Source organism: Megalops cyprinoides, chromosome 10, assembly GCF_013368585.1.
Source record: "Megalops cyprinoides isolate fMegCyp1 chromosome 10, fMegCyp1.pri, whole genome shotgun sequence".
NCBI lineage: Eukaryota > Metazoa > Chordata > Actinopteri > Elopiformes > Megalopidae > Megalops > Megalops cyprinoides.
In genome coordinates this window covers 23,221,111-23,234,922 of record NC_050592.1, presented here as the reverse complement: position 1 = coordinate 23,234,922, position 13,812 = coordinate 23,221,111, and the positions used below count along the sequence as shown (strand labels likewise).

Below are 13,812 nucleotides of genomic sequence, written 5' to 3'. Positions count from 1 at the left end.
GCATAAGATTGTATACTTTCAATATGTCATATGCTATAGTGACAATTTAAACAGATATATTATGAGCCTTTTTCTAACTGAATGTCAGTCCTGAAGGAACAGAAGAACATCATGATGGAACAAAGAAATACTGTAACTAATTACATCTTCCTGGATTCCGTCATGCTGTGATTATTTAGAGTGGAGCCATTGCCCTGCCACGCAGGAACAAAGCATGCTGGCATTGATTGAGATCTTCCTGTGGCACGCAGCAGCAGAGCATGCTGGGAGCTGTGCGTTCTCATAGCTGATGTCAAGAGGGGCTTCAGATTTTGTTTACACCGCCTCCATTGATCTGTGTCACCGTGTGCTCACTGAAGGGCAGAAACTGATTACTGAGAGTGTGTGGTGTGCGGCGCTGGCCTTGACTATGGCTGGAGGTCTCTGAAAGGGTGCATTCCTGAGATGTTAGACGATGCACAAGCTGTTCTCTGATGTTTTAGGCAGATTTATTGTAACCACAGATATGCCTGTGAAGTTGGGAGGCAGCTTTACTTTTTTGGGGTTTATAATGAATGACTCTCCCTTTCTGTCTCCTGCACGGTGTCAGACACAGCCAGGGGAATCTCATTAAAATTACATTGTGCTCTCAGTCACTCTGTTGATACCTCCACCCCCCATCTCCCCAGAGATGTGACCATTTTGCCACAGTCAAATGGCAGGGTTGCCCACAGAACTCAACGTAGATCACAGCAACATGTAGACAAGTCCTTTTTTTTTTTTTCCTTTTGACCGTAGATTTTATTTCTGTAGCTTTTGAAAAAAAGCTGGAATTTAAAAATACACATTAACAAGCTTAGGCTAATCCACTGATGGTTTTCGCTAAAGGAGCTGGCTAATATGGCTTGTCTGTCTGTCTCTGTGTGCTGAGATGAAGCCCTTATTATGCCAGCAGCCACAGCTCCCCACAAGGTAAACTCTACTGCTAGAAGTGGTGTTGGCGGGACAGTAAAGCAAACTCTTCCCTCTCGACCAAGCAGAAAACTGAAGTCAGGATGAGGCCACGGACCAAGGTCCTCGCAGCGATCATGAGAGAGTTGAGAGTTTCTTGGTGTTGCTGCCAAATTCCCAGTCTGGTTCTCTCAATCTGGCCATGGAGCCATCTCCTCATTGGATGATTACACACCACCCCACCCTCCATATTTGTGATTACGCACCACCCCACTCTCCATATTTCTGTTGATGTGTGGTGAGCCTTCTTGTGTGAAATGGCTACCAGTCCAGGCAGGTGCTGCATTAAGCATTAGAGGTGGTTATGATGTTACCTGCCCCTTCATTGTAATTAGATTGAGAGCCATAGAGGAAACCATATAAAGGCAATCCATTATGGTTGTTTTTATTAATATTATTATGTACTCAGCATTCTGTAGTGCTCTGTCAGGATTGGGTGGATTTGATTTTGTGTCATTACTGTGATTAAGCCTTTGTGTTTCCTCTCTCTCAGGTGAAGTCTGTGAAAACTGGCTCAGTCTTTTGGACCATTGGTTGCTGTCTCTCCTACTTCTACATGGTGAGTCCTCAGTGTTATTATAACGTTGCCATTTTGTTACACATGCATGGCTGTGGGCAGGTATAAATGTAGAATTGGGGAAAGGGCCCGTGCCACTGAAAAAGGAAAACTGAACAGACACATTTTTGTTTCATTGAATTCCAGTCATGCAGATTCTTTTTGGAGAACTTGGTAGGCCAGCCATTAGTGAGACAGCTTGAGCAGTAGGCAGTTGCAGTTTCAGGAACTGGGCTAATTTCTTGGGAATTTTTGCCCTTGTTTTGTGGGACAGGTTGCATCAGGGTTAAACTTTATGTAAGAATGATCTTTTTACAGAGCCCTTGCTGTAATTTCCCATTGAAAATTGCATAGTGTGAAAAGGTTACACAGTGTTGATGGAATAAGTTAAATGGAGTTGGACTCCTCATTTGAGTTCTCAGTATGAACTTTTTTCTGGAAAAAACTCCCCTGTGTTGTGGAAATCTCCTTTTTCTACTCTGTATCTGGGGGCATGTGTTAATTGAAATAATCCAGGTTGGGGCTGTTGGAGATATCTCGGAAGTAATGAAGAAAATATGTAGAAGTAAGTAAATAAATAAACAAACAAACGGCGCACTCCATCATATATTAGCATCCACGCTCCAGGGGGAGAGAACAACACTAATGATTGTAAGCGTTTTAAGAGCGAGGAGATTTCCATTGAGGAAAGAAATGCGATTAATAATTGAGGGGGGGCCCCCCCTTTCCTCTGCCGGGTTTATTGAGATGTGCGGTGCGCTGTTCACAGCGGGCTGGCATTATAAAGCCTCCTTTCTGCAGTGAAATGTGCCAGCTCTGTCGTACTTCTGAGCATGCTGTTGGAACTGCCTCTCTGCTAGCATAGACAAGACGCTGCAAGCGCCGAAGACCCCCCTGGTGGTAGCTCTGTGCACTGCAAGCGGGTGGGCTCCGTCCCAGCTGGCATATTAAAACGAACACTCTTAAAGTTTCAGTCCAACTGTCCCCGTTGTGGTAGTGTATTCTGCCCCCAGGTTATGTGTCACATGGCAGAAACGAAGTAACACTTAAGCGAATTGGAAATGCTTTTCATGGAGATGCGGAGTTGGTTCTAAACAGGCGTCACTCCAAAAATATGCCAAAGGAGCTTAATAACTCCAGGCGTCAAAAATGATACCTGCTACCGTTTTTGCCGTGGTGTTAATTCAAATGCTCATCTGGAGAGCAGAACAAAACCTTTAGCTAAAGGATTCAGTGGTGATTTCACAACAAAGCCTTTCCTCAAGGTTGGTGTTTGAAGCCAAGGAAATAAAAGCAAAACACCGTGAGTGGAAAAATTGAAGTGAAAGTGTGTTTGCTGCTCTGACGTTTGGCTGCACAGGTATGGATGTCCTGTGTCTCTTGCCCCAGCATAGATAATGGTGCTCTGTGACGCCCCCTGTGAGCTTTTGAGCCCACAGGGGGCTTTTTGAGAGCAAAGGGGAGTGTTGGTTCACCACGGAATAAAAAAAAAGCACAGCAAAAAAACCGCCTTGGACAGTCTGTGCTGCTGAACCTTAAAATGTCAGCATTGTTGCCAGCTTTTCAGAGCACAGTCATCAGATAGTCTTCCAAAACTTTGTAAGTAGACAGATGTCAAGAGGGATATGGCTTGGAGTTATCCAAAGGGAAATGTAACTCACTTTCTCAAACATTTCTGGGCATGTATATGTATTTTATCATAAATACATAAACATGAGCCTCTTGAAAACTTGATAGATTCGTTAACGTAAAATGAATATTTTACCACCACTGAATATGAACATCACTTAATATAAACGTCTCTAAGTCTAGGGACAAAATTTCCAAGCTGGATTACCGCCAAACTTGATGTCAGTGACAGAGAATCATATTAAAATGTATAACCTAAAAAAGCATAGATATATGCAGCATGCGGCTCTGTGAAAAGGACTGGTCCTGTAGAAGAACACAGTTCCCCCTGCACTGCCAGTGTCCTCCTGCTCGCCCCTCTCTCTGTTTTCACGCTCCCTCTGTCCTTCTCCCTTTCTCCCCTGCATCCTCTGCTGGGGTGAGTAGTGTTGGTAAATCCTCTTGCCTTTAATGTAAATTTGGCGCTCCACCTAGCTCCTTTTGCAGCGCGGGTGCCTCTCTGCCATGCAGGGGACCTGTCTGGCAGTGTTCCTTGGCTGTGAGGTGTTCCCATCGTCCAGAGGGAAGCCTCTCTGGCGAAAATGTCTCCCTGCTCGACAGGCTCAGAAAGCAGGGGGCTTTTTAACTGCGTTTCACAGTAGAGGGGTTTCAGTTTGCCTTAGCTCATGCTTTTCACTCTCTGCAATAATTGGTGTTAGTGGGGGTGGGACTGAGGGGTTATTAGTGCTGACTCAATCAGCAGGGGGTGTAGCAGCCCCAGTGGTTTTGGTCTCAGAAAGCACTTCCTCTCCACAGAACCATGGAACTCATTTCCCTCCTGGAAAATTAGCGGGGACTGGAGTCATTTGAACATTTTTCTGGCGTTACGGTTCAGTCGCACGGTGGCTAATTAGCACAGGCACTTCGGGTCAGAGATAAAAATGGCATCCAGCAGATAATAATGGGAAACCACTTTAGGTAAGATCCTAAGCAGAAACGCACCCTGACAAAGTTCCTCTGTTCCACTAAGACGTCGTGCACGGCACTTTAGGAAGTGTGTGAAAGAGAGGAGACAAAGCCGCTGATGAATACAAAGGAACGGAGTAACAGTGTAAAAGTTAGCGACTGTTGTCACACACACACACACACACACACACACACACACGCAGATAGCGGAGCGGAGTGGGATCCTGCCAGGCACTGCTTTGACATGAGGGTGTGATGTGTCTCTGCCGTAGGTGTCGGCGTGGGGAGGCTACGTCTTCATCATCAACCTCATCCCCCTCCACGTCTTTGTGCTGCTGCTCATGCAGCGCTACAGCAGGAGGGTCTACATCGGTGAGTAAGTCCCCGCGGCGCCCCCTGCTGCCCGCCTGCGCCCGCTGCAGTCCCGCACGCCGTTTCATGTCTGTGCCTCAGTATGTGTAAATTGCTGTTGAAAAACACATTCCTGTCCTCATGCACATAGGGAAATTGTATTAATGAGTCGAGGGAGCTGAGACCTTCTCGTGTGTGTGTGTGTGTGTGTGTGGGGGGGGGGGGGGGGGGGATTCTTATGGGACCTCTGTATGAGAAGCTGACAGCAAATACCCACACACACACACACACACACACACACACACACACACACACACACTTACACTGAGGGTGAAGGCATGAATGCGAAAGTGTTGTGGCGCTTCATTTATTGAAATGTCAGCGCGGCTGTGGTGAACAAACGGCTCCTCTCAGAAACGGTAGCCAGCTGTCTGTTTGTTTGCGGATCCTGTGTCTGGCCGCCGAGGCCTTGCTCCCTCTCTGAATGAAAGCGGCCGTAAATGAATCAGGACTGTTGGGAGTGCTCACCGGCCTCTGTTTTCCCCCTGGCAATTAATGATTCACTTACCTCTCTGTGCTGTGGAGCTCTGTCTCTCTCTCTCTTTCTCTGCCTTCTTTCCCACTCTGTTCAGTTCAATTCGAATGTACCTTGTCAGCCTGAAATACAGGAAGGGGAAATAAGGAGAAATAAGACAGATGATAAATATCAGCTACAGATCTGAACCAATGAAAACGTACTATATAATGATTAAATTCTTTGGTTATAAGTTGATTAATAATAATTTGGTGGAGTCTCACTGTCCCTCAGGCTATGGCAGGCAGAAATGTACAAAGCTGCTAAGTGCACGATTCAGATTATTTGCTTTGGCATGAGATGGAAAATCTGTGGAGCATGAATTTATTTCATGAATGTATGTTTTAATATTTTCTTCAACGTGGGAGTAAGTGTATGTCTGTGTGTACCTTTCCTGTCTCACAGCGGATGCATATATGATGGTGTTTTGGTAACTTTATGTGGCCTCCTTCAATACAAGGATGTGGTCACTAGCCTGTAGTTGATCAGGATCGGTCTCTGCCTTTTATCTCCGACAGTGAAGAGATACTACACTGGAGTGTATTCTCTGTTTAGGGCCTGATAAATTTATTTTTTATTTTGCATTTTTTTTGATTATCCCAGTGTTCCAGATATGACATTTAGTTTGTTTTATATTTTGGGGTTACCATAATTTGTGGGTGGTTAGCAGTCCTGGTCTTAATTTGGGTTCAGTTCACTCTGTGTCTCGTTCCCTTTCTCTTTCCCTTTCAGTCTCTCTCTCTCTCTCTCTCTCTCTCGCATACTCCCTCTCACACACTCTCTCTCTCTCTCACTCGCACACTCCCTCTCACACACACTCTCTGTCTCTCTCTCTCTCTGTCTGTCTCTCTCTCTCTCACACACACTCTCTCTCTCTCTCACACACACACTCTGTCTCTCTCTCTCTCTCTCTCTCTCTCTCTGCTGTGTGACGTGCTCGGTGTTCCTCAGAATGTCTGTAATGATGACTGAATGAGGTTGGTGTTCTGGTGGGTGGGGGTGGTGTTAAAGGTCGGACTTAAACCAATGCAGTTTTGCATGATTGGTGCCTGTGGACATGGAGAGTAGAGAGCTCTGTGTGCAGTGGAGAGACACGCTGCCATCCCAGATCATCTTGTTTAATGCAACGCCGTAGCAGAGGAAGGGGAAGCTGTTGCGCAGAAACTTAATCAAATCAACCACAAGGAGATATCATTCAAAGCATATCCTCGGCTCAAAGCTGACTGATCCCCTTTCTTTTCAGCTTATAAATGTAGACAAACAAAATTAATCTCCTCCATTAGTAACTGTGATACTGACGGTAATGAAGCCTTTGGGATGGGATGTCAGCCATCTTCCTGTTCCGAAGATATGTGAGTGCAGCTTCGCAGCGAACTACTCGCTCAGTTTTTAAAATAGATCACGAAGCAGATCTTTCCAAATGGATTGTGTAACGATTTAGAATGAAACATTTAAAATAAGCAGTCGAAGATGTGATCCAAGGTCCACCTCCTTGAAAGGGATGGATACAGAGATCTGCAGTGTTAATTCCATTTAGGATTTTATTAGTTACTGACTTTCATTTAACTTGGACTAAGGAATGCTGGAGGGAGGGTGAACCGTGCTTGATGGATGTTTCGGAGTAAGGCCTCTTGGCTTTGTTCCGGTGTTGGGGGGTGGGGTGGGGGGGTAACCTCGTTCCCGCAGCCTTGTTCTCTGCCTCTCCTTGTGTTTCATCAATCACAGAGCTCCACGCTCCACCCAAAAGATTGAGTTCGCGAATTGATCAGCGAAAATGTGATCAGCAATTTGGGGGAGAGCCATTTAAGTGCCTCTGCCCCTTACTCGTTCCACTGAGTCTTAGTAACTAAAGTGCTCAGGACACGTGCATTGTTTGTGGTTGGAGCAGTAGGGGGCAACCCTGAATGTGGTAGGTTCGAGTCCCTTCTGGGTCAGTGCTGGAAGAGGCCTCTTTCCCCTCAGCGCTGTGTAAGTGGGTTTCAGAGCAGGTGAAACGTGTAGGCAACATTGTAAGTCACCCTGAGAAAAGGATGTTTGCCAAACAAGTAGGTAACATCGTTTGTCTCGTACACAGGTCTGGCACAATACCACAGCTTGGCCAAATGCTATTTATGTGCTGTAGCGCTGTTTTAGGACAGAGCCCTGTGGTTTACGCTGCCGTGGAAAACTGGATCTCAACGTGTCATCTAGCACTGCTGTGCTCCTGCACACTGCACCTATTTTAGCTTCAGACTGGCCTGTAATTGATGCCTGCTGCACATAAGTGTCTCAGGTGCTTAAAAAAAAAGCCCTCGCTGTTTTGCTCTGCTTCCTGTAGTGCAACTACAGTGCAGTCCATCAAGCCTTATCGCAGAGTTGTCGTCTGGATTGGCACCTCTACGCTTTTGGTTTGAGAGGAAGTGAGGGAAGCTCCATAGCTCAGGGCCTGTGCTTTTTACAGAACACACGCACACACACACATATACACATACACACGTACAACATACAGGTGTTAGAATCTGATTCCTCCATTCCAGATTGGTTCTCGGGTGTCCATTGCTCCTTGCTCAGATCTTAATCGACCTATGAATGTGCTGTATATCCATAGTAAGTTCAATCCCCTCTCATTCTCATTCAGGTATGAATAATTGATTTATTTGTAGCAGGAATGGGCAGTTCCTTGCCTGAAAAAGTGAAATGGAGTTAGTGACCTTTCAATGGCCTAATTATTCACATTTATACCACCAAGAGAAGTGGCTTCCTGTTCAAATAGCAGACAGTGGTGGATGGGTAATAGTCTGTATTTTCCACACCTTCAGAACAGTTTGTCAGTGTTTTTCCCTTATGGACAGATTTGATGGGATGTGGTGTTGGGATGAGTCACACAGCTTTCCTGACAGATTGTCAAATAATGACACACACAGGCTAACACTGAATGCACACTCAAAGAAAACATGTTACACAATTTATTTTATTTACACGAGTGTTAAACAGAAAGAGTGAGAGGGAGCGAGAATAATGTGCGACAGAGTCCTGGCAGGTTTCATCTCATCTTGTTTCCTCTGTCGTTCAGACCTAGAATGTAAGTATATTGTATAGGTATATATGTATTGTGTAGATGAAGAATCGGTTAACCACATAAAAAGTAAAAGCAAAATTCGATTTCTTTCGTACATCATTTTGGCCCCGGGTTAAAAACAGGTGGTTAAACAATGCAGAGAAAAAACATGTTTGCACAAGACGCCCTCGGTCTAAAGTAGGTCAAGGTCACCCATGAGGAAACTCCTCCAGCCTCTTCAGGAGATCCATCTGTTGTGTTTATGACTGCAGTTGCTTTCTTTTCACAGTCATTGTCATTGTTATTTTCAAATGGACAGACTGACAGAAGGACACTGTGACAAAGGTACCCTGCTGGCCCTCATTGTCGAGGGGGCAATAAAAACTGGCAGGTTCTGTGGCCCTCCAGGCCTGGATTTTATCTATGTCATTCTAAATATCTCTGTTTTTAATTCAAAATTAGTTTCATCCCTCCAGCACCCAAACTTTCTTTACAGTAATAGGTGCAAGCGAGCTGAACTTCAGCGCCTCTTACTAGGAATGAGACAAAATGCCTGTGAAATATATTAGTTTCCCTGAGAACATACTGCAAAATCAATTTGCTACTTGACTTTAAGTTAAAGCTGCCTAGAATGTAATTTATATTTTTTCCAAAAATATATCAGTGCAGGTTTTACTTGCTTTATTTGTTCTGTCCATTAGCCAGCAGTGCAAAGACAAAAAGTACTTAAAACAATTAGCTCCGATCCATTGTTCCTATTAGCCAGTTTGTGTTCCAGTTGTGACAGTATTCACTGGTATACCATAAGTAAATGGAATCATTTTAAAAAATCTTTGAGCATTGACAAACATAAATATTGTAACTGATCCATTCCACATCACTAAGAGAGTTAAGCTACCAAAAATGGAAACTTTTAGCATCTCTTTCAAGAGGTGAGTAGTATCTTTAGTAAGTGAACTCCACTGTGTAACATTAATATGAAATAAACAAAAATGTGTCAGAAGTGAGCTTGTTAGCTAGCTTGTTCACTGACTAGCTGTCAAATTCAGCAGCCCCATTTAGGTAATATTTGGAAAGTAAGAAGCTAGGTACTACTTTTATTGATCGATTCATGTAATGCAGACAATTTGTTATTTTTTTTTTAAGACTCTGGCTAAGTAGAGTTGACCCAATTATGGATCTGTTTCATGAAAAACAATATGGCAGTCAAACCCATGGTACATCAAGAATATTAGTACAAATAGGGGCTCAATATCTGAAGAAAGGAAAGGGAAAAAAAAAAAACTTGTTTTATCATGTTATATTTTTGCTTGCATACTGTATCAACATTATTTCTTAGGGGCGATATCATTTTGAAATAATTTCATCTCATGAACTGCATTTCGCTAAAATGTTTCGTATTGTGAACTACCTGTATTATCTCACACCTGCCTGTTACAGTAACTGGTAGAAGTGAGCTGAACCTGACCTCCTGTTACAGTAGCTGACCTTTCAGTAAATGCTTACTGCAGACCTGCCAGCCAGCCCCGCTGCAGCTGGCCCGGCCAGGCTGTTAGGCTGAATCTCTGCGCTGTTACACGGGGCCTAGCACAGAAAGGCTGAGCCACCCAAGTGGCTAAGGAGCAAAAGGCACATGCCAGCAAGTCGACCCACTTTTCCCAGCCCTAGCGCTCTCTGAAGAGCTGGGAAAGTCAGCCTCTTAGATCTCTGCTGTTTAACTGTGTCTCTGGAAACCAAGCCTTGAGCCTCCTCTTGGAGATGACATTGCTTTGTTTTCACAGTGCACTGAAAGGGGCTCATGTTTTAGTTTGACACTCCCCCTTACTAGTGTGGAAGAACACCCTAGTATATTTGCACTCGATTCCAAGTAACCTTTACTATTAAAAACAAGTTGGTAGAAATGGCTGAAATGAAAAGCACAGTTTGTACTGTATTACTGGTACCTTAATGTCTTAGAACAGGATAGCTTTTCTGAGGAATATGCTTACATTTCTTTGTAGAGAGACCCCTCTCCATAACATTCCAGCAACCCTCAAAAACCCTATATGACAGCATCCTGTTGTAGCCTATTCGAAGCAGAATCTAGTGGTGAAAATATGTGTTACTTTGTTATCTGTATAAAAGGCTTTACTGTTTTGTCCCTGAGTTGACCCAGTGATGCTGGTTCTCTAAAATGCCACATAGTTAAATGAATGCAACCTGTTTAGATTATCACTTCATATTTCAGCAGTGTACATAGACAGTGCTGACGGACTTTTCACTGTTTGACAATAAGGATGATGGTTGATATAAAATGCACCTAATTTAAAAAGCGCTGTGCCTCACTAACTCAGTAATTTTAGAGCAAAATGCTTTAAAAAGTTAGTGTTGCAACTGTGTAGCACGGAGAATGCTAGAATGTGAAATTCGTAACAGTGTTTGCCCAAGAAGCAAAAGAACAGAGCAGCAGGTGACCGCTTCTAAGCAATGAGTCAATGAGCGAAAACCAAAAACAAGCCATATGTAATGTGCCAGAGCGCCAGTTGGAGGCCGGCCTCATGAGTAATCGAGAAAATGGGCGTGATGGAAGAGAGCCGAATGTGGCGAGCTGGTGGGGGAGCCGGAATGAGCGCTCCAGCCTGCCCAGGACGAAGACAGAGATGGAGAGACGCGCAAATTGCACATTACCGCGGCAGGTGCGGAGACGAATCTCCCCTCCTTTACCGGTAATGGCTTCAAATCAAAAAGTGACAGCTCCGCCGCCGGAGACGGCACGCCGCGTCCCTCCCAATCAGCTGTCGGCATTAAAGCCGGTCGCCGAGGCGCTCTGTCGCGGCCCCGGTTTTGTGCCCGTGCTCCTGACAGATAGCCGACACCACTTTCCTGCACCCCGCCGAACGAAGGCCTTCCCGTCGCTCATTGTTTTTGAAGATGAATATTCAGACACCCGTGGTCCTCTCATTTGCTCTCTGCTCCGTCGAATGATCCATTCTGCGGTAGCCTCTGGTCACCCGCCTTCATCAAGCGAAGAAGCAGCCCTTCAGCCCTGCATAATGTATCAAAGAGTGAAGAAACTTTAGCACTTCAATGTGTTTGGTTTTGGCCCTTCAGAAATCGCCTGTCCCTTCCCTTCAGAGGGCTTGTCTGTGGAAGAACTACCTTGTAACTGCCTGTCACAGCTTTGTAGAGCTGCCTCGACTGAGCCTCTGCTCAATGGCTAATGCACCGAAGCCCTGACCATCCCTGTGCTTTGAGCCTCAGAGCCTAGCTTTAAAGCAGGAGTTAGTCCCATACTGCACCCTGTTCTGGAGATGGACGGCCAGGTCATCATTAAAAAAACATGTAATACATTTCAGTTATTTTTTTATCGTGTTGTTTTTCTTGGCCATTTTCTTTCCTTATTCTGGTCTTGTTCTGGGACGCGCTGCAAATGGCAGGAGTGGACTGTGATTGGGTGGTCCTGCGTCTCCCCCCGTGTGAGTGATGCATTGGCTGTCACGCTGAGTGATAGTCCCATCTGGTGGAGAGGCTCCAGATCTGTGTTTCTGACGCAGATGGTGCGCATGGGTCGCTTGCTCGGTGTCCAGCACCCCCCGCCTACAGGGAGAAGTGCTCACTCTTCATTAGAGCCGATTGGCTAGCGGGACCGGCGGTAGCCAGGGTGGTGGGGTGGAGCTGCATTTCAGCCTGTCTGGACTCTCAGACTGAGATGGAGTTTGTGACACTGCCGTTGAGTAGCTGAATCTCAGTCCCCAAGTATAAAATCCTGCCATATAACAGGGTTAAACAAAGAGCAGGATGAGAAGCAGTCAGTCCACCAAGAAAGCACACACTGTGTAGGCTTGTCTACCAACTGTATATTTTTATGTACATAATATAAATTACAGAGGCTGGACAGTGTTCATTATGAAGTGCCCCACCCACTCTTTCCTCACTAATTCATTACGGCAGACAATGCTCTTGTGATTTTCTCTCTGCGCTCTTCACCAGAGGGTCAAAGGTTCAAATCTAAATTTGTCTTATTACTTGCCAGTGTTTTCTCTTGAGTAGCGCCTTATCTAATTAAACTCAGCCTGTCCTCTGGTGAAATAAATTGACACCGTGCGTTCGGATGGTACGTCCTGCATTGATGAGCGTGCTCCTCTCTCCCCCTGTCTCTCTCTAGCTTACAGCACGTTCTACATCATCGGCCTAGTGCTCTCCATGCAGATCCCGTTCGTGGGCTTCCAGCCAATCAGGACCAGCGAGCACATGGCGGCAGCAGGTATGGTTGCGCCCGCGTTCAGCCCGCAGCACACGTTAAGTGGCCCCGCTTCACAGCCGCGTGCGTGTTCAGCACCGCCACAGTGCGGCCGCGCATCGCCTTCAGGAGCTGCGGCAGTATATCTCACTGCTGCATAATGTAATATTCAATTTGTAATCTGCGCCCACTTTCGAAATCCATTTTTGCGTAAGTGGCTGAATAAATCCTTGCTTTTGCGCCGCAGTTGATGTCTGACGAGCCTTCTGCCGTGAAATGGCTGCCGTGCATCACCCAGACGGGGTCTGCACATTGTGACATTGCCAACTGTTAACAGTGAGGTTAACCCCCACCCCCCCACCACCACCTTCGTAAAGCAATTTCACATCCCAGGAAAAAGATACAGAAACAGTTGGCTGGCCCTGGCATTGTGTAAGGGTTGGTTGTCCAATAGTCGTCCATAAAGATGAAGTGCATTGTTATAGTATGTGCAGAAATGAGTTTGTTCTCTTCCACATGCAGAGGCCTTTTTTGGCGGATCATGTGACTTGATGAAGGTGCGCTCGGTGCTGCTCCCTCTTCCTCTCTGCAGGTGTGTTTGCGCTGCTGCAGGCCTACGCCTTCCTCCAGTACCTGAAGGACAGACTCACCAAACAGGAGTTCCAGACGCTCTTCTTCCTCGGCGTGTCGATGGCTGCTGGGGTGGTCTTCCTCACTGTCATATACCTGACTTACACAGGTGAGCCCGCAGTTTGCATCATAAACCTACACAGGAACACATCACTGCCAGTCCTGCAGAGGGGCGGTGCGCACCAGACCTGATTAGCAGCGCACCGCGCCGTGCGGCTCGGGTGTGATAAAGTTGCTGGGTTTGCAACCAGAAAGTTACGGGTTCAGTTCTAAGCTGGGGCACTGCCGCACTGCCTTTGAGCAAGGTAATTAAAACGAGCAGCTTATAAATAGTATTTTGTTGCGTAACCTGATTTGTATTTAGGTTGCCCTGAATAAGGGCGTTTGCTTCGCAAATAAATCATATAATACTATACCCAGCTTGCCTGATACGTTCAGTTCAGTCAGCAGATTTCACAGTTCCACACCTGATCCATATACGTGACCCGCGCAGGTGATGCGCCTCAGCGGCATGTGCCTCACCAGTGTAACTGTGAGTAAAGGTAATGAGTGTCACAGTCCTGGCGTCCCCAGTTCTGCAAACCTCACAGTAGACAGCCCTCCAAATCCAGCGGTGCTGCCCGCCACCTGTCACTCCGGCCCTCGTCTCCGCGGCAGCGGGACGGAGCCCAGCGAAGCCCAAAACTGACAGGGTGTTGGAGAAACTCATTACAGCGCACGCCGCGCCGTGCTGTGTGCCCGTCGGGCCTCCGAGGCTCGTTTCATTAACACGTACGAGCACTCGGAGCTCTGATGCAACAGCATGCAGAATTATGCACGAGGCCCCAGTGAGTACTGAGCAGGAGGCTGAGACCGGCCGGCACCGTCTGTGCGTCTGACTG

The 13,812-nt window shown here is 46.1% G+C and overlaps 1 protein-coding gene across 1 annotated transcript in view; it reads left to right on the top strand.

The window, feature by feature from the left end:
* Positions 1 to 13,812, top strand: part of stt3b (STT3 oligosaccharyltransferase complex catalytic subunit B) — a 71,623-nt gene that overhangs the window by 48,163 nt on the left and 9,648 nt on the right. The window contains exons 4-7 of the mRNA XM_036538361.1: positions 1,484 to 1,549; positions 4,393 to 4,492; positions 12,227 to 12,325; positions 12,894 to 13,040. Of these exons, the coding sequence (XP_036394254.1) occupies positions 1,484 to 1,549; positions 4,393 to 4,492; positions 12,227 to 12,325; positions 12,894 to 13,040 (412 nt within the window). The remainder of the gene's footprint in view (positions 1 to 1,483; positions 1,550 to 4,392; positions 4,493 to 12,226; positions 12,326 to 12,893; positions 13,041 to 13,812) is intronic.